The sequence below is a fragment of the Vicia villosa genome, linkage group LG1 (genome assembly GCF_029867415.1).
Source record: "Vicia villosa cultivar HV-30 ecotype Madison, WI linkage group LG1, Vvil1.0, whole genome shotgun sequence".
Classification (NCBI taxonomy): Eukaryota; Viridiplantae; Streptophyta; class Magnoliopsida; order Fabales; family Fabaceae; genus Vicia; species Vicia villosa.
In genome coordinates this window covers 19,105,686-19,125,216 of record NC_081180.1, presented here as the reverse complement: position 1 = coordinate 19,125,216, position 19,531 = coordinate 19,105,686, and the positions used below count along the sequence as shown (strand labels likewise).

At 31.5% G+C, this 19,531-nt stretch overlaps 1 protein-coding gene across 2 annotated transcripts; it reads right to left on the bottom strand.

The window, feature by feature from the left end:
* Positions 1 to 7,416: 7,416 nt before the first annotated feature.
* LOC131630225 (probable WRKY transcription factor 47) lies at positions 7,417 to 12,255 on the bottom strand. Of its 2 annotated transcripts, XM_058901010.1 has the most exons (6): positions 12,184 to 12,255; positions 11,897 to 12,005; positions 11,600 to 11,701; positions 11,116 to 11,373; positions 10,738 to 10,857; positions 7,417 to 8,204 (listed from the first exon to the last, which is right to left on the bottom strand). In XM_058901010.1, exons 2-6 carry the CDS (start codon positions 11,981 to 11,983, stop codon positions 7,680 to 7,682), a joined length of 1,092 nt encoding a protein of 363 aa, XP_058756993.1. In that variant the 5' UTR covers positions 11,984 to 12,005; positions 12,184 to 12,255; the 3' UTR covers positions 7,417 to 7,679. The 2 variants fall into 2 exon arrangements, with proteins under 2 accessions (XP_058756993.1, XP_058756999.1); XM_058901016.1 differs by lacking the exon at positions 12,184 to 12,255 and having other exon boundaries at positions 7,420 to 8,204; positions 11,926 to 12,038.
* Positions 12,256 to 19,531: the final 7,276 nt, after the last annotated feature.

The following is a 19,531-nucleotide window of genomic DNA, read 5'->3' as shown; positions in this document are numbered from 1 at the left end:
CTCAATTATCTACTTAAATTTGTTAAATAATATTAATATTATTTATAATTTGAACATTAAAAAAGATGCTTTCATTTAACTTAAGTGTTATGCTAATAGTGCTTCTCTTAATATAATTATAAATTTTTATGATTTATATAATTATAAATTTTAATGATTTCTATTTTAATTCTATATCTTTTACATATGAATATTTTAACTTAAAAATAATTAATTTAATAATTAACATACAAATATAACAACTCTAATATTAATATAGTATATAATAACATTTAATAGATAATAAAAACATAAGAAGTTTGATTATACAAATACCTCTAATATTAATATAGTATATAATAACATTTAATAGATAATAGAAACATAAGAAGTTTGATTATACAAATACTTAATAAATAAATATGCAATGAAAAAATTAATAAAAAGAAGTCTAAGTCATGACATTCTTATTTATTAGTATATAATTAAGTTACAATGTAACATATTGTAAGAAATAATTTTCTTATTAAATTTTTTGGTATAATTTTAGAATTTAATTGAAATACACTAATAGTGTAAAGAAGTTTGACACCGTCAGTGAATCGTAGACGTTAAAATTTTATAAATATTTGACTTTTTTTAAACACATATAAAGTATTATTAGTTAGTGGTTGTGATGCACTGATCATATAAAATATATATGTGTTGCACCTATGGTGTCGTTGTACACATGCGCCCATATGTCAGATTCTGTTCTCATATATCACGATAAATTTCACCACACTAACCCACTAGATGAAATCATTTACCAACATGTTTTCTTCTCTGTTAGGCTTCTTTGCTTCTTAGTTGTTATTTTTCATTCTAAACAAGCGACAACAAATAATTAATTTTATTATTTGCTCATGATTATTCATATTCTTATGAAAATCTCCAAGTTCATTATAAATAGTGGATAACTTTAATTTTAACACCTTTATAATTACTATGACTTATGACCTTCTCAAATACATGTTAAATAATCCAATAATGTCAAAAGTATAACTGAATAGAGGATTCTTAGCAACATAGAGTTTGTTGATAAAGAATGAGCTCGCTCAGCGAAATCAGGATAGTAATTATTGGTTCTGCCAAAAAGCATGTTCGCTAGGTGAGCTCTTTTTTCTAGGTGAAAATGCCTTTATAGTTGATACACTACATGCATGGTTCACTAAACCTTATAGTATCAACAACTACATATATTACTAACATATTTAAACCTTTAATCTGAACAACAATAACAACAACATTAGCTAATTTATAACATTAACAACTAACATTTCTAAGTTACATGCAGGGGCGACGCCAGCGCCCGGCGACCTAGGGCAGCTTCCCGGGCTCTTCCTTCTCTTGCCTGAATCTCGAAATCTCATCGCAGTGGTATCTCTCTCACTCAAGAAATCAAAATATTAAAGTCACTTTTCTCTCTCTCTCTCTCTCTCTCTATATATATATATATATATATATATATATATATATATATATATATATATATATATATATATATATATATATATATCACGCACACAGGAACAATCAAGTGATTGTGTTTAGATGGCGAATCATCGTGAGTTCTCTTCTTTTTCTTTTTCTTTCACTTTAAGCTCGATTTTCAATGAAGAATTGTTGCTGTGATGTTATTCATTATTTTTGCGGGTTGTGGTTTATGAATCAGTGAAGAATTGTTTCTGAATTTATCGTTTTGTGCTATGCATACCAAGTGTTCGGTGAAATGCCTGAACCATGTTCTTTTGTTTTTCTGTCTTGAAATCACTTTTAAGGTACGAGTTACTGTTATCGGTAATTATGAGTTGAAAAATTAAAAGATAGGAAGTTTGCTTTACTATTTTAAATGAATATCCAGAAAGTTCCGTTTTTGGAATGGACGCTGAAAGTTGTAACCTAAAAAATGAATAGTTTGGTTTTCGATATCGAGGCGTGAAAATTCGAGTGTGGATGAGAAAACTATAGGTGTTGATATAAGTTTATGCAACAATGATAATAGAGAGACGAAATCAAGTGCATTTGAGGAGTATGTTGAGTTTCCAATGGATCCATCAAGTGTGGACAATTTTCTTTCTATACCAGAGGCAACAGTATAACATTTAAGTCTTACCATGCAAGAGTATAACATTTATGAATGGCTGCTTCAAATGTGAGTGTCTTTTTTAATTGTATTACAATTTGTTTTTTATTGTTAGTTGGGAATATTGAAAGAGACTTCTTCAATAAGTCCATTTATGTTTTATGCAAATCAAATATCTTTCTAGTTCCCAACATTTCAATGATATGTATATAAGTGCATATTTGGATGGAAACTGTATTTGGCAAAGATGTGTCACTGTCATTTTAGGAAAAATTTACATTTTGAACCTTCAACAATGTTGATGTTCTATATGGAAAACAGAATAGCTATGTAGCATAATTTACATTTTAGACAACAGAATAGCTATATGGCTTCAACAATGTTATTTGTTACTTGTTACTTATCATAAGTATTATTAGGGGCAGTTGTAGAACACAACTGCTATTGTTCCAAATATGAGTTTTTTAAACTTGCAGCATCCATACTTGCATGTTCCTCCATCATCGGAATATCCGAACCGTCAATCTCAAACCAATATTAGACATAAGTTTTTGCCCAGGCTTTATAATTTTCCTGGATTCGCCACTGGTTACATGCATGGAGAAAACATTTAGGTATCAGAAACGTGATGAAGATGACAAATAAAATGGTAGAGGAAGCTTCTCTTTGGATTTTGTTTCTTTCCTTGCTTCCTTTGAGTTTCAAACACGTTTATGAAATAGATGAACTTTTAAAACTCATTATGGAAGAAAAGATGTTTTTCGAGTTTCTTTTATAGGATAAATGAATTTTTGAGTTGTTTATAGTGAAGAAGATAAATTTTCGATGAAGAAGATGAAGATTCAGTTTATGATTTGTTTGATTTAAAAGGGGAATTGAAAATAGCGGTATGTTTTGAAAACTGTCTCTATTATGGAAATACAAATGTATTTGATTTTCCACCTCGATTGAGTGGTTAAACCAAAGTAATAGGTAATACTTTACTTGTGAGTTGTTACCCCAACCGAGAGAAAAGGATGCCATAATTTTAATTAAAAAAACTAAAGGGATTTCTTATCGGCTGTGAGTTGTCATCCCATTGATGTAATAACTCCCATTTTAAAATTAAAAAAAAACTGAACGCCAAGTGAAATACATTTTCTATTGATTTTAAACTCAACCAAGAAGATATATATAGTATTTTTTTAAATAAAATTAAAAAGTGTAGTTAATGGAAATCGAAGGCGTATTTCTTGAAGATTTTTCCTATCAGTTGACAACTCAACTGATTTTTTTTATATAAAATTAAAATATAACACGCCTCTAATTTAGGCTTCAGTTAGATATGGACTTAGATGAAAACTTTATTATATATAAAATTTATTATTTGTTGTAATCAGTGTTTTAAAAACCAGACCGGGCATCAAACTGGTGAGAGTACTGGGTCACTGGTTTATTGGTCGAACCACTGGGTCACTGGTCGAACCGCATGACTAAACCGGATAACTCAGTTGAATAAACCGGTCGTTATAGCAAAACTATATAAGTATAAAATATGTCGAACATGATGATTCAGTCTCTACAATATATAACTGACACTTAAATTTTAAAAAAAATATAATATCCTAAATAAATTCACAAGTTCATAATTTAAATTCAAATTTTAAACATAGGTATCACACATAATAGTTTTCTTTAGCTTCGTTTTACCCCTTTGTTGAAAAGGAGTGGAATGATATTAAGGTGGAAGGGAGAGGAGATTATGTTTTGAAAGAGAAACTTTTACGTTTGAAGAATAGAATAAAGTGGTGGAATAAAGAGGTGTTTGGCAAGATTGAGTTGGAAATAGAGGAAGGAGTGAGAGACATTAATTTTGGTGATGATAGGTTGGAAGTGGAAGCGGAAGATCTACACCCCGATATAATTAAAGGGAGAAAGGAGGCAACTAGTAGGTTTTGGACAAGGTTGAGAATCAAAGAGAATATGATTGTTCAAAAATCTAGATTGAGATGGCTTAAGGAGGGGGATTCCAATAGCGGCCTTTTTCACAAAGTTATGAAGGATAATAGGAATCATAATCACATTGGTCCTATTAATTCATCTAGAGGCATGCTAGATTCGGTGGATGGGATTAAGGAGGAAGTTGTTCATCATTTTTCTAACAAATTTCATGGCTTTGACGAGGGCAATGCTAGGCTTGATGGGATTTCTTTTGATTGCATTGGTGAGGAGGAGAAAGGTTGGCTCGAGAGAGAGTTCCAAGAAGAGGAAATTTTGGAGGCTATTAATTGTTGTGGTGGTTCTAAAAGCCCGGGTCCGGATGGTTACTCTTTCCTTTTTATTAAAAAGTGTTGGCCTTTTTTGAGAAAGGATTTTTTGAGGTATTTTGAACATGTTTTTAATGGAGGCGAATTGTCTAAGGTAATCACTTCTTCCTTTTTAGCTTTGATTCCGAAAGGTTCAAGTCCGTTATGTTTGGATGATTATAGGCCGATTTGTTTGGTGGGGTGTATGTATAAAGTGGTGGCAAAATTATTGGCGGGAAGATTGAAACATGTGTTGAATTCGGTTGTTTCGCATTGTCAAAGTGCTTTTGTTCCGGGTAGACAATTGCTTGATGGAGTGCTTGTGGCCAATGAGGTGGTTGACTTTGCCCGAAAGGAAGGAGGTTCTTGTCTTCTTTTCAAAGTAGACTTCGAAAAGGCGTATGACAAAGTATCGTGGAACTTCCTTCGATATCTTTTGGTCAAAATGGGGTTTGGAGCTAAATGGAGGAAGTGGATGGATTTATTGATTTTCAAAAGTAATATGTCGGTGATGGTTAACGGTAGTCCAACAAAGGAATTTGTTGTTAATAGAGGCTTAAGACAAGGAGATCCGTTATCTCCTTTTCTTTTTGTTTTGGTGACGGAGGCCCTCACGAGATTGGTTAGAAAATCTATAGAGATTGGTGATTTTGAGGCTTTCGATTTTAAAAGTAGATGCGAGGTGGACATTCTTCAATTTGCGGATGACACTTTGTTGGTCGGAACGGGGACTTGGAAACATGTTAAGGCTTTAAAGATTGTTTTGAGATCCTTCGAAATTGTGTCGGGTCTTGGTATAAACTTTCACAAAAGCAAGTTGATTGGTATTAATGTGTCTTCTCATTTTTTGGATGCCGCGGCTTTTTATCTTTCTTGTAGGGTTGAAGACAACAATTTTTTGTTTCTTGGTATTCCTATTGGTAGCAATCCTAGGAAGGAAGCGACTTGGGCTCCTTTAATGGAGAAATTGAAAAAGAAATTATCCGGATGGAAGGCTAGATTTCTAAATCTCGGAGGGAGGTTAACTCTTTTAAAGTCTATTTTGAGTCCGTTATTTATCTTTACTATGTCCTTTTATAAAATGCCGGCTAGGGTGGTAAAAGCGATAACGGCGATCCAAAGCAATTTTCTATGGGGAGGTGGGGGTGATAATCGGATTATTCATTGGGTTGGTTGGAAAGGTGTGACTCTCCCTTTCGAGAAAGGTGGGCTAGGGATTAAAAATATTGCCGAGTTCAATTTGGCTCTTTTGAACAAGTGGAGGTGGAGGATAGCTCAAGGTCATAAGTCTTTATGGTTAGATGTGTTAAAGGCCCGGTACGGTGATTTGTGCTTGCAAATTATTTGTGATGGAGATGCTCACAAACTTGCTTCCTCTTCTTTTTGGTGGAGAGATATTTTAAAGGTTAGTAGTGTTTATTCTAATTCTTTAGATATTGATCCCATTGTATCGTCTTGCAATTTCATTGTTGGAAATGGGTATAATACCCCTTTTTGGGAGTCTTGTTGGTTGAACAATTGTTTTTTAAAGGAGGTTTTTCCGGATCTTTTTTTGGCTTCTTCTTTGAAAAAAGTTTCGGTAGCGGTTATGGGTGAGTGGAACAATGGTTGCTCGAAGTGGGGGGACCTTGGTATTCCGGTTGCGGGTAGGGATGTGGTCTTTTTAAACTCTCTTTTGGTGTTGAAGAATCTTTTGGACTCTTTTGGTAGTGTTAATTCTTCGAAGGATTGTGTGGTTTGGATGTTGGATTTGGAAAAAGGTTATTCGGTTGCTTCTTGTTATGATTTGTATGCTTCTAGGCGTATCCCTTATGGCCCTCCGGCAAAGGGTGATGAGGCTTTTAATTTGTTGTGGAAAACGGATGTTCTGTATAAGATAAAAGCGTTTGGTTGGAGGCTCTTTTTGAATAGGTTACCTACCAAAGATTTATTGGTGTATAGAGGTATAGATATCCCTTTTAGTAATTTAAATTGCATTTTTTGTGAAGCTCATGTGGAAGAGGTGGATCATTTGTTTTCTAAATGTTATGTGATTAAGTTGGTTTGGAATGAAATTGCTTCGTGGGTGGGATTTCCGGGTTGGATGGAGGAAGAATGTGCATCTTTTTTTGTGAATTGGCATTCTTTGAGCCGTAGTAAAAAGTTCAAAAGCGGCAAATTGGGGGTGCTTTGGTTAGCCACAGCTTGGATAATTTGGTTAACTAGGAATACTTTTTGTTTTAGGGAGGAAGTGTGGAACATAAATAATATGGTTTGGAGCATCAAATTTTTGGTTTGGAGGTGGTCTTCTTATGGCAATATTACACATTCCAATTGTTGTTTTTACGATTTTTACAAAGATCCTTTGTATTTCATGTCGTAATTGTAATTGGTTGTAATATTGTTCGTTGTAGGCTTTGTGCCGTGTATTTTGTACATGGGTTGGGGAACCCTTTGTTCTCCTTTTAATATATCTCTTGCTTTCAAAAAAAACATAATAAAATAGTACAAAATTACAAAGTGTATATTTGCAAACAAAATTTAATTGCAAAATAATCTAATTGAATAAGTTATAAAAAGTAACTTCATTGTCTATTAAATTTAATTTCAAAGAAAAAATTATTTCAATGTTGGTATCTCCTTCTTCAATATCAAAATCATCTACAACAAAATTAAACACATCGAAATATCTTTATATTTATTTATTTTTATTTTTTTATTTTTATTTTTATTTTTTATTTTAATTTTTCATTAAAATAATTAAAATAATGTTGTTTTAAGTATTTAAAATAAATTAAAAATTAAAAATGCATTTAAACCACCGGTTCTGGAAAACCGTCGGTTTTTTCGGTTTTACCAGTTTACATCGGTTTTGACCGATTCACACCGGTTCAATGACATATTTGATCTAACAATCAAACTAGACCGATTACCTGGCCGGTTCCCGGTTCAACCGGTCCGACTGACCGGTCCGATTTTTAAAACACGGGTTGCAATGGTATATGTATATCCATAATAAATTATTGGATATTTTAAAATTAGATTCCGTGTCTGTGGCATTTTAACAAACCTCTGCGGAGATAAGTGTAATTTTTTCAATGGATAGATTCACTATATTTGCCTACCCTAGGAAAGTTATACTACTTGCCATGCCACCATTTCATAAAACATGGTTACAAATTGGTATAATATATATTCAATTTGAGGTAGATAACAAGAACTCGTTTATATGTGTTAGGAAACATGTATTCAAATTAAACATGCAAGTTTAATTTATTGACAATAATTACAACCAAGTATAAACTATTTGATCACTGATGCAACACTACTCCAGTGAGTGAAGAAACAGCTGCATCTAATGCTGCCTTAATAGAAGGATCCTTTATTATAGCTGCAATCACACCATCCATCAAGGGAACGTTTTTCTCTGGTATCATGGCATTTGAAAGCTTAGAAGACAAACACAATCCCTCTTGAGATTGATGATTGTAGTACTGGTTTGGATAAATAGGTGTTTGAGATTTGAAGAAGTTGGTAGAGGGTTGAGTTAAGTCCAATGTTATTGTGGGACATGATGATGCATATGAATAGTAAGTAGACAAGCCAGTGGAGGTGGAAGAAATACTAGATGATGATGAGGATGATGGTGATGGAGAGAAGAGGCATGGATTTGAGATAGTGCTGCCATGTAAACTGGTGGTTGAACCAGAGAGAAACATGCTTAATGCTGCTGATGTTGTGTTTGCTGTCAACCTGGCTTCTGGTGGAAGGGAATGGTTATGATTTCCTTCATAGGTTGCGATGAAAACTGTCTCATCAACCGAACATCTTTGAACCTGTTACAAAGTAAATGTATATAATGTGGTGAAGACTAGCTTGAGATATTACTAATATGTATTTTATACAGCATTATAAAAGAGTTTAGCTCACAGATTTATATGGTGGGTGAGTGTGAATGTCAACTTTCTTCAAAATGTTACACAAAACATAATGTGTTGAAAGACATGATAAAATAAATAAAAAATAAAAAACTTGAGAAAAATATTGACTTCAAAATGTTGCACAAAACATAATGTATTAAAAATTTATTTTCTCTATAAAATTTATACTTTTGAATTACTTAACATTAACAACAACCATTTGTTCACATCAAAAAAAAAAAAAAAAAAAAACAACCATTTAAAAAATATAATTCATACGTGTTCTACATCTTTCAGTAAACTCAACACTACTATAAATAACATATTTTAGATAAAATTTTCACTACGTTAGTTAAATGACTAAGATATATTGGGTATTCTCTTGGTTTTATTTAACACCGAGGAAATAGATCTTTCATGAACCCCACGTTACATTTATTCAGTTGACTCCTTTTTTTTCCTTCCATTTTTTTATTTATTTTGAATAGAGAAATTAATATGTTGGATGGAAAAGAATATTCTTGATATAAAAAATAATTGAATTAAGTGTTTACAATAAAAATATTTATTTTCTTAAATTATTAATGTCTCATTGTTTCAAATTACCTCATTTTTCTATTAATTTTTTATTTTTTAATTGATCTATTTCTTCGATTATTTTATCCAACCGAAAAGTAATATATATCATTTGTAGGAAATTATCATAAATAATATGGTGCTTTTAAATTCTTTTTAATTTTAAATTAATTCATTGCGTCTTTGTCTCTTAAACACTACGAAAAAGTTTTTTTTTATCAATATTTCACATAATTAAACTCTAACCTTTCATTTATTTTTCTAACACTCCCCGTTTCATCTTCATTCTATTAAAACAACCTAAGCAATATTTTTCATCTTCATCAAAACACCTTAAACTCATATTCAATATCACTTCCAACGTCTAACTCATCACACACCGTCCTAATCATCCCGACAATCCCCGCCACGATGCACCACATTTCACATGAAGCGGGCATAATCCGCCTTTACTATATAAAGAGAAGAATGCGTCATTTTACATGTAAATTAAGTTCATCTCTAATATTCACTATATAAGGAGAAGAATGGAAAAGAATATTATTGATATAAAAAAAATTGAATTAAGTGTTTACAATAAAAATATTTATTTCCTTAAATTATTAATGTCTCATTGTTTCAAATTACCTCACTTTTCTATTAATTTTTTATTTTTTAATTGATCTATTTCTTCGATTATTTTATCCAACCGAAGAGTAATATATATCATTTGTAGAAAATTATCATAATTAATATGGTGCTTTTAAATTCTTTTTAATTTTAAATTAATTCTTTTGTATCAATATTTCACATAATTAAACTCTAACCTTTCATTTATCTTTCTAACACTCCTCGTTTCATCTTCGTTCTATTAAAAAAACCTAAGCAATTTTCGTCTTCATCAAAACACCTTAAACTCATATTCAATCATCACTTCCAACGTCTAACTCAGCACACACCATCCTAATCATTCTGACAATCCCCGCCACGATGCACCACATTTCACAAGCGGGTATAACCCTCCTTTACTATTTAAAGAGAAGAATGCGCCATTTTACAGGTAAATTAAATTCATGTCTAATATTCACTATATAAAGAGAAGAATGGAATATTAATCTTGCATTCACAAATAAAGAAAAACGGCCAACAAGACTAAAAAGCTCCATGAGAGAAAGGTCCACCTAAACCATATTAAATTAAGAAAAGGAATGTTTTACAACCCAATCCCCTCAAAGAAAGTGTAAGAGAACCTTTAAAACTCCATCATATACTTTCTATAAGATACACTTTAATCAATAAAAGTTGGTGTATTTGGTTTCACATATTAAACCAAATCAATAAAAGTTGATGTATTTGGTTTCACATATTAAACCAAATATTTTAATTTTTGTTGACCCAAGTATATTTTTTATAAAAGGGACCGGAGAGAATAATAAGTTAACTATATTCACTAATTTCTCAACACATGACTCAATCTTTTTAGAGAAGATAACATCATTTGTAAATACCTTAGACCACCACATATGATAGATTCAAGCGAGGCCTTTCATATGACAAGGACAACCTTCAAAAAACATGAAGACAGAAAATAGACAAAAACAAATATGGTGGAATTGCTATCCACAAAACTTGATAGAGTGAACACAAAGGTTATAATTAGAAAGAGCACTCTGACTCCTAACAGTTAGCACCAAAAATACAAGTTGTCACAGTTTGGACGGTGGATCTAGCCCCCAATAATACCAACTATCCTCCAACGCCGACATACAAACCCGACCTAACATATATATATGCCACAATTCTTCCCAAAAGGTGTTGAAAAAGAACAGCATTATGTACTTTTGACTACATAAAATAAATAAATAAAACCTGCCTATATAAAAAATGGAATTACCTGCTTACGAACCGGACATGGTGTTGTTTCTCCCATATTGCAACGAAAGTAGGCCCGGGGACATGGATTAACCTTTGATGTCTTTTGTCCATACTTTCTCCATCTACACCCATCACTCATCTGACAATCAAATTACTTATAATTATACTGCTAATACATAATCATTCTCATACACATGTAGGTGATAGTTCACTATATATTTCATTTTTATCAGTGATGTACATGCTTCCATCTCTGAAAAAATATGTGTCAATGTCTGTGTTTGTGTTGACGTGTTAGTGTCTGTGCCGGGTATGGTGTTTGTGCTTCATATGGTTAAAATGACATATAGATGGACGATGTTAATCAATACAAATCAAATGAAAGATACATACATACCAATGAGAAATTTGATGGTGCCCTAATGGACACTCTACCTTTTTTTCTGCAAGAAGCTAACTCAGATGTTGGATCCTCCTCTATTATTTGTTTATTGATTTTATCAGGTGATGTAGAAGATTGTTGCTTCTGTTGCTGCATCACGGTTAAGTATTGAGTGTGAAGAAGTGCATAGTGTTGAGTTACTTGATTTAACATAGATCTTAAGATCTGATTCTCTTTCTTCATCTCCTCTACCTTTGTTTCCATCCATCCTACCTGAATTAAGTCAACTCACAAAAAATTATGGTTAGGTTAGGAACATAAAATTATCAATCCAAAATTCACTAGCGAAGTCCAAACTAAATTCTGTATAGACTGATCAAACATAGAAATTTTTTGCAACTAGCATGACTCGAACCTAAGACCGTGAGAGGAACACAGTCTCAATCCAAAATTCACTAGAGTGCATAGAGTTAAAATATCATCATGAAAGATTACTGACTTTGAGTAAGGGGATAGGCTGTTCTTGGTTCTGGATAAGCTCTTCTGAGTTGTTGTTATTATTATTCAGACTCAAACTCAGATCACTGCATCCAAGTCCTACCTGCACAATTATTCAAAACCAATATAATATATATGCATACATATTATAGATCCGTCTTATAAATCTGTGTCTTAGATTTAATTTACTAACAAAGAAGAAAGGATCAAAAATATGAAGTAAATATATAAGTAGATCGACACAAAAGATGAAGTGTTAGTTAGCTATATACTAGTTAGTTGAATGGAATGAACTCACAGGATATTTATTATATAGTACTTCTTCACCTTGTAGCAATTTTTTCAGTCCAACTTTTGCTTCCATTTTTGTAGCTAGCAACAGCATATGAAAGATGGATGCAGCCTTCCTACTGAACAATATAAAGAGTGCACATCAAGACTTTATTTCTTTAGTCTTACAAAGTGTGTGTGTGTGTATATATATATATATATATATATATATATATATATATATATATATATATATATATATATATATATATATATATATATTATAGTTTTATAGTTAAATAATAGTGGTCTCACTAGAGTAGTTTTTGTTTCGACTTAGTGTGAATAGAGTGATAGACTACAGCACTATTTGTGTTTATTATGATACCTCTTATTTGTGTTGTAGGTTTAACCATGCATCAATTGTCTTGTGATATATATAACTATAAAAAGGAATTCATTCATCTTTTAAGTCAACCATAGAAGCTGCTACCGTCCAACTGCACTGTGGACTAATACAATCAAAGGGTAGACTTCATTCATTTCCTTTCATCAAGTGGAAAGGACAATTAAGGGGAAAAAGACAATAGTAAAAGTTTTATTAAAGTTTTTTTTGAAGTCTCATGTCGAAAAGAGAAAAGATTTATAGAAAAAAAACTTCTAATTATATATATTTTTAATTTAATAGACATTAATAACTATAATTCAACCTTTGCGGGGTCTTAAGTCATTTCGATTCAATAATCATTGATTTTATCTTCCCTGTCTTTCTGAGGTGAATCTTAGCAATTGGGCTAGTTCTCAGTTTACCGATTGAAAAGCTTTTTTCTTGAAATAGAAGCTCAAAACTCTCAAATGTATTTTCAAAACTTGGAACCATCAGGTTTTTCGATAACTTTGATTCTCAAATTGATTCTTTAAAGGGGAGGTAAGCTCTTTGGATGTGAGAGTTGATTAGGGTGAACTTTTAGTGGGGAAATTGATAATAGGAAGAAAGTTGTTTCGGATCTATTGTCCCTGTTCTTAAGGTAGGAGATGTCTAACTTTTTCAGAGGTTTAGAGTTAAGTCATTTAAGGAGGGTGATGCCAACAGTTTCTTTCATGCATGTATTAAGAGCACATCTAGAAGGAATGCAATCTTAACAGTTAAGGTAGGGGATGTTTGGGTTAAGGGGATGTCTGAGATCCGTCAGGAGGTGGTTAGTTTCTTTTTCAACCATTTTAGATAATCTCTCTTTGATCGACCTAGGTTGGGAATAGGTCTTTTTTCGTTCTCTCTTAGAGAAGGATCGCGTCGGTCTTACTGCTCCTTTCCTCTTAATTGAGATTGGTCGGTGTGTTGCTCTGTCTGATGGTAATGAGATTTTTGGCTCTGATGGTTTTAATTTCTTCTTCGTTATGAGGCTTTGGTCCCTCCATAGGGATGATGTTGGGATTATGTTTGATTAGTATCATCGGTTGGCTTCTCTTCCCCATGGTTTTTCCTCTTTCTTTGTTACATTGATGCCAAAGGTTGATTTTGCTTCTCAGTTGGGGGACTTTCAACCTATTTCCTTGTTAGGGTCTCTTTGCTAAAATCTAGGTGGGTAGGATTTTTGGTGTTATGGATAAACTTATTTCTCCTAACTAGTCAGCCTTCCTTAAAGGTATGTTTATAGTTGATGAAGTGGTTATTATGAATGAGTTATTAGACCTAACTAACGAGACTAAAAAAATTGTCTCATTTTAAAATTAGATTTTGAGAAAACTTATGATTTGGTGACCTACTCCTTTTTGAATTACACATTTTCTATCAAGCCTGATGGTGTATTTATCTTATTGTGTATGTAGATGATATTTTCAAAACTGATAGTGATCAGCAGGGAATTCTCCAGTTGAAACAACATCTCTCGAATCAATTTTAGACAAAAGATCTTGGTTAACTTCTATATTTCTTGGGTATTGATGTAGCCCAATCTAAATATGGTTTGATAATTTCTCAGCGAAAATATGCTATGGATATTTTGGAAGAAACAAGTTTGTTGAACGCTAAACCAGCTGATACTCCTATGGATCCAAGTGTAAAAATCCTACCCAATCAGAGGGAGCCTCTATCTGACTCAGGAAGGTATAGGAGATTGGTTGGAAAATTGAATTATCTCTTAGTCACTCGTCTGGACATTTCTTTTTCCGTTTGTGTGGTAAGCTAATTCTTAAATTCTTCTTGCCAAGAACTCATGGATGTTGTTGTCTGAATTTTGAGATACATAAAATGTGCTCCTGGGAAAGGCCTCGTGTATGAAGATAAATGACATACTCAAATAGTTGGATACTCTGATGTTGATTGGATGGGGTCACGCGTTGATAGATGATCCACCTCTGGGTATTGTGTACTTATTGTAAGAAACCTTATATTCTGAAAAAGTAAGAAACAAAATGTAGTTGCAAGATCAAGCGCCGATGCAGAGTATAGGGCCATGACAATGGCAACATGTGAACTTTTTTGGTTAAAATAGTTGCTCAAAGAACTTTAAATTGAAGAAGCAAGACCAATGAAACTTGTTTGTGATAATCAAACTGCAATAAACATTGCTTCAAATCAAGACTTCCATGAGAGGACTAAACATATTGTGAAGACAAGCTTCTCCATGATCAATATTGTTTTGATAAAGATAAACCTCTAGCAACAAGAAGGCAAAGATGATCCTCAATATTAAAGCATCGTGTTCAAGACCTTGGACTCAAGCAAATATATTTCAAGAAGGTATAATGACAATGATTACCTTTACTAAAGTCCTAGATGCCCAAATGATTAAACACTCCATTGCATAAGTCACTCTTTTAAAACATAAAAACTCTTTTTTTTAACACATGAAAATCGATTGCACCAATGTGCAAATCGATTATATGGCCAAAAAATTTCCCTTACGAAATTATGCATCTCCCTGTGCAAATCGATTACACACTGCATCTTTTGAAAATCTAGTCTTTGCCTGTGCTAATCGATTGCACACTGTGATTTTTTGAAATTTCAAGTATATGTTGGCTTGTGCAATCAATTTCTCCATTATGCAAATCTATTTGCACCTATACTTTTTTGAAAAAACATTAGAAAATCATACACCTTTTCATGCACCATTTTATGGAACCATTTCATTTTATCTTGACATTTGTTCATGAAATTTTTTCAGATTTTACCATGTTTCATAGAGGTGTTAAACTACTATAAATACATGAAATTTCAATTTATAATTCACCTACTCCAATCAAACTTTTGCATTTTTCATAAATTCACATTTCAAACACTTAACCTTCGTTCAAGGAATTTTCTGCATAACTTTCATATCATTCATAACAGGAAACTCTTGAGCATTCTATACTTTTATAAGTGTGAATTATTTTCATTGGAAGAGAATATCAAGTATATTGATACATCACTCAAAGTGATAATTATTTCACAAACTTATATATATTCAAAATCTCCATTTATATCAACATCTTATTTTTCAGGATTGTTGAAAATAAGATTGTGTGAGTGTATTAATTATTTTCATGATTGTTGGAAATAAGTAGAGTGATTGTTTTTCCAGGATTGTTGGAAACAAGTGTGTGCAAGTAAAAAAAGGATTGTTCTCTTGTCTTGTGGTGTAAGTTATCAAGAGGATTGTTGTTGATAACTTAGTTAGAAATCTCTTTAGGAAGTTCTAACAATAGTGAAATCTCTTCCGTTATGTCAACTGTTATGGAAAGCGACATCTTGTCCTTCTCAACGGTCTAATTTTTGGGACTATATACAGAGGCACTCACCATTGAAGAAAAATTGTGAGACTGTTGCACAACTATTATTCAACAACATAAATAAATCGAATTAATAACACTAGAAATAAATCAAAAAAGTAACACTTATGTTGCCCGGAATTAAGAGACATTAAGAGAGAAGAGGGTATTTCTTATAGTAATTGAATTTTGGGGTGTTTTTTATTATTATGTATGGGTGTATTCACTTTTATTCAATGTTTTAAAAATTGGACCGAATCGGCCGGTTCAACCGGTTGGACCATGAATCGGTGATGTATCTGGTTGGGTCAATCTTTTAAAACCGCTAGTGGGTCAAAACCGGAGTAGGACCGAAAAAACTAAATTGAACCGTTCAAAACCATTCGAACCATAGAAACGGAGCCGGTTTTATAAAACCATCAGGTTCAAAAAAATCATCAAATTAGTCTTTTTATTTTATTTTTTTAGTTTAATATGTAAATATAAAAACATAACATACATTCTCCAATCACAAACAAAAGTTATGTGTTTTTATTATAAACATACAAATTTCTAAGTTTTGTCACTCACTACATTATAGTTTTTCTTTCAACCACATTTTATCATATGTTTGTCGTAGTTTAACTCGAATTTGCTTTTTGTTATTTAATTAAGTGTATTGTATTGTATTGTTTATTTTTTGTACTCTCTTTTAATTTAGGTATTCTTAATTATTTGAACTTTATTTTAATTATTATGTTCTATTATTTTATTTTTGGTTTGAATTAGTTTAACTTATTTTATTATAATTTTTTAATTTGTTTAAATTATTTTTAAATGAAGGTTGAAATGAAGTGTACAACTATGTTGTGTTATTATATGTACTATCGATATTGTTATATTGAGTTTGTAATTAATTTTTGAAATATTTATTTTATAAGGTTACGAATATATGATATGTGTGAAATAACTAATCAAAAATTAGTTTCATATTATTAGTTTTTAAAAAAACAGTTCGACCATAGGCTTAATCAATTGAACAAATTTAACTTCAAACCAGAAGCTTCACCAGTTCGATCTCCGGTTATTTTTTAAAACATTACTTTTAATTATAATTATAAAGTGAAATATATTGAATTGAAAATTATATAAACAATATTGAATTAAAATTTACAATAAAAAAATAATCGTTAAAGTTGTATTATATATTAAAAATGACTTAATCATTTAAAATTAATATTTTTTTAAAATAGATTATTTATTTTGGAGTGGAAGCAAATTCTTAGACAGAGAGTCTTTGAGACAAAGAAAAAAACAAAAAAGAGAAACGGGCTATAGAAATGAAAGGGAGAGAGATAGATGCATTGCTTGTAACATGCGGCAATGGCTTGATATTTGAAAAGAGAGTTTACTAATGCTAAAGATGATAGGGACAAAAGAACATGGACTTACTTCAAAGTCATACATCTAATCCAATCAATCCATGGAAAAAGAATAAATAACAAATTGCAGCTGGTCATTTGGTAAAGGAAAGCTGCGATAGTGGCTACTTTCACATGAGACCAGACCGTTTCAACTTTGACTTTAGACTATAATAACTTGACCAAGTCTCATGGAGGAAACAACCCTTGTTTTATTTTTCAATCACGATAATTTTATGATTTTAATATTTTAATTTTAACTCCAAATCATTGTTGTCTACCACTTTCAAACTGTCTTTTAAAAGTTGACTCGGATCGGCTTTTAAATTGGTTAGACTAAAGGGATGGTAGACTTGAATTGCCTATTGAACCGGTTCAGTAACTATATTAGTGAGAATTGATGCTAACCGGATAAAATTAAAAAAAATTGATAGATCCGATTCAGTAGCCATATTAGCGAAAGTCCGTGCGAATTGGATAAATTGAAAAAATATCGATAGATTAGAGATCTTTTGGATATTCGGGGGAGGTCTTTTTTAGGGGTGATCAAAACCAAACCAACCCAATAGAAAACCGCAAACCAAACCAAACCAAATCGAAACCGCAAAAAACAACATTTGGTTTGGATTAGTTTGGGTCAGTTTTAACAAAACTGCACGGTTCGGTTCGGTTTACAGTTTGTATTTTGTAAACCGAACCAAACCGAATCAAACCGCACTATGTTACAACCTAAATTTTACTAACTCACATTCAACTCAAACTTAAACTTATTATACATTAGCATTATGATTACGAACAATTTTCTCATTCTTACACATATAATTTCAGTCCCGATCTTCTAAAATCTCTAATAACCTTATCGCACCTTCTTTGCCACATACATCTTCCTTCTTCTTCTATAATCTCTACTTTCTTATATTCTTTCTTTTTCACCTTCTCATTTTTATGTAAATGTTCCGTATTTCTGTTTCGTTTTTATCGCATATCTTCTTCTCTAATCTCTCAACACTTTTTTTCTTTTTCACTTTCACTAATCTTTCGTCTCTTCTATTTTTTTGTTTCGTTATAATAATTTTTATATTGTTTTATGCTATTATTTTATGTTTAATATTCCACTTTTGTCTAATTTAATTTTTACATATTAAATGGAAAATTGTTGTCAAAATATGACGAGTTTTGTTGTTATTTGATAGTGTATGAATGTATAAATACAAAATTATGTTATCATCTATATGTGTATGTATGGCTCAATAAAATATTTGTAAAAAACCGAACGAACCGAACCGAACCAAACCGCATTAGTTTGGTTTGGTTTGGTTCGGATTTTTTTTAAAAGCCAACCGAGCCAAACCAAACCGCACTATTTTTTCTCTTGCGGTTCGGATGATTTTTTTCGTCAAAACCGCCCAAACCGCACCGCGAGCACCCCTAGTCTTTTTGCATACTAGAGATGAAGTGCTTGTTTTTTTAGTGAAAATTAAAGGTGACAAACGAGCATGTCCGTCCTGTTTAAGTTGGTCTTGTAAAAGTACAAGCGGTTGAAAAAGGTTTATTGAGGGTGCGAGCCTAAAATTTTGTTCTGTTCCGTAAAAAATGTGTGTATGACGAGACGGGCTTATGGGCATTGCAGTTTTCAAGTTTAAAAATTATAAAATTTCATATTAATGCTTGCGTCCGCAAAAGTCCAACAAAAATTGGATGAAACTGAACAAACATATTAGGGGTGCGTGTTTAAAATCTTGATTTGTCTTTAAAAAAAAATACAGATAAAACAGATATGTCTGGCGGATTGGACTCATTTTGCCACAATAGTGAAAACCATGTCATTTGTTATTATTTTAATAAAAAAATAACAAACTTCAAATTAAAAAGTAAAAGTTAAAATGTAATAAAAAAATAGAAATATTAACATAAAATCTTTGTCTTTGTTCATAAAAGAAAGATAATTTGTTTAATAATGTTAAGAAACCGATTTAATATTTATACTACTGCTTTGTTATTGAGATTCAATTATATGATTGAATCATTTAATTTTATTCAACTTAGTTATTCGACCATCGATACTTTGATCTCGTGGCTGAGCCAATCTTAAAACATTATTTTGAAGACAATATGCATAAATGTTAATTGTTAATTGATGATGTCATTTATAAATGTGTTATACCTGGGTCAAAGGTATTAAACAACACTTGTTTTTTAAGTCAAGGTTTTGCTCTAATTACTATCCAAATTCCGGCAAACACTACAAATATATTTGTCTGTTATAGGAAAATTAGGTATTTAACTTAAAAGTAACAAATTCATCATATTTAATGAGAAAATTATTTTTAGACATATTCAACTTTAAAAAAAAAAAAAGCTCCATTCGGTCAACAAAAAAAAAAAAGCTCCATATTTAATGGGAAAATTTTTTTTAGACATCAAAATTTTGATGTCAAATAAAATATTTATTTACTTTTATATATGTTTTTAAAATGTATATAAACTTTAGATGATATTAAAAATGT

Excerpts from the sequence above, each read along its gene's own strand:
- LOC131630225 (XM_058901010.1), bottom strand. The coding sequence starts at position 11,983 with ATGCTGTTGCTAGCTACAAAAATGGAAGCAAAAGTTGGACTGAAAAAA. Across the intron at positions 11,374-11,599 it reads AGCCTATCCCCTTACTCAAA|GTAGGATGGATGGAAACAAA; the intron begins GTCAGTAATCTT and ends GACTTAATTCAG. Across the intron at positions 8,205-10,737 it reads CATGTCCGGTTCGTAAGCAG|GTTCAAAGATGTTCGGTTGA; the intron begins GTAATTCCATTT and ends ACTTTGTAACAG.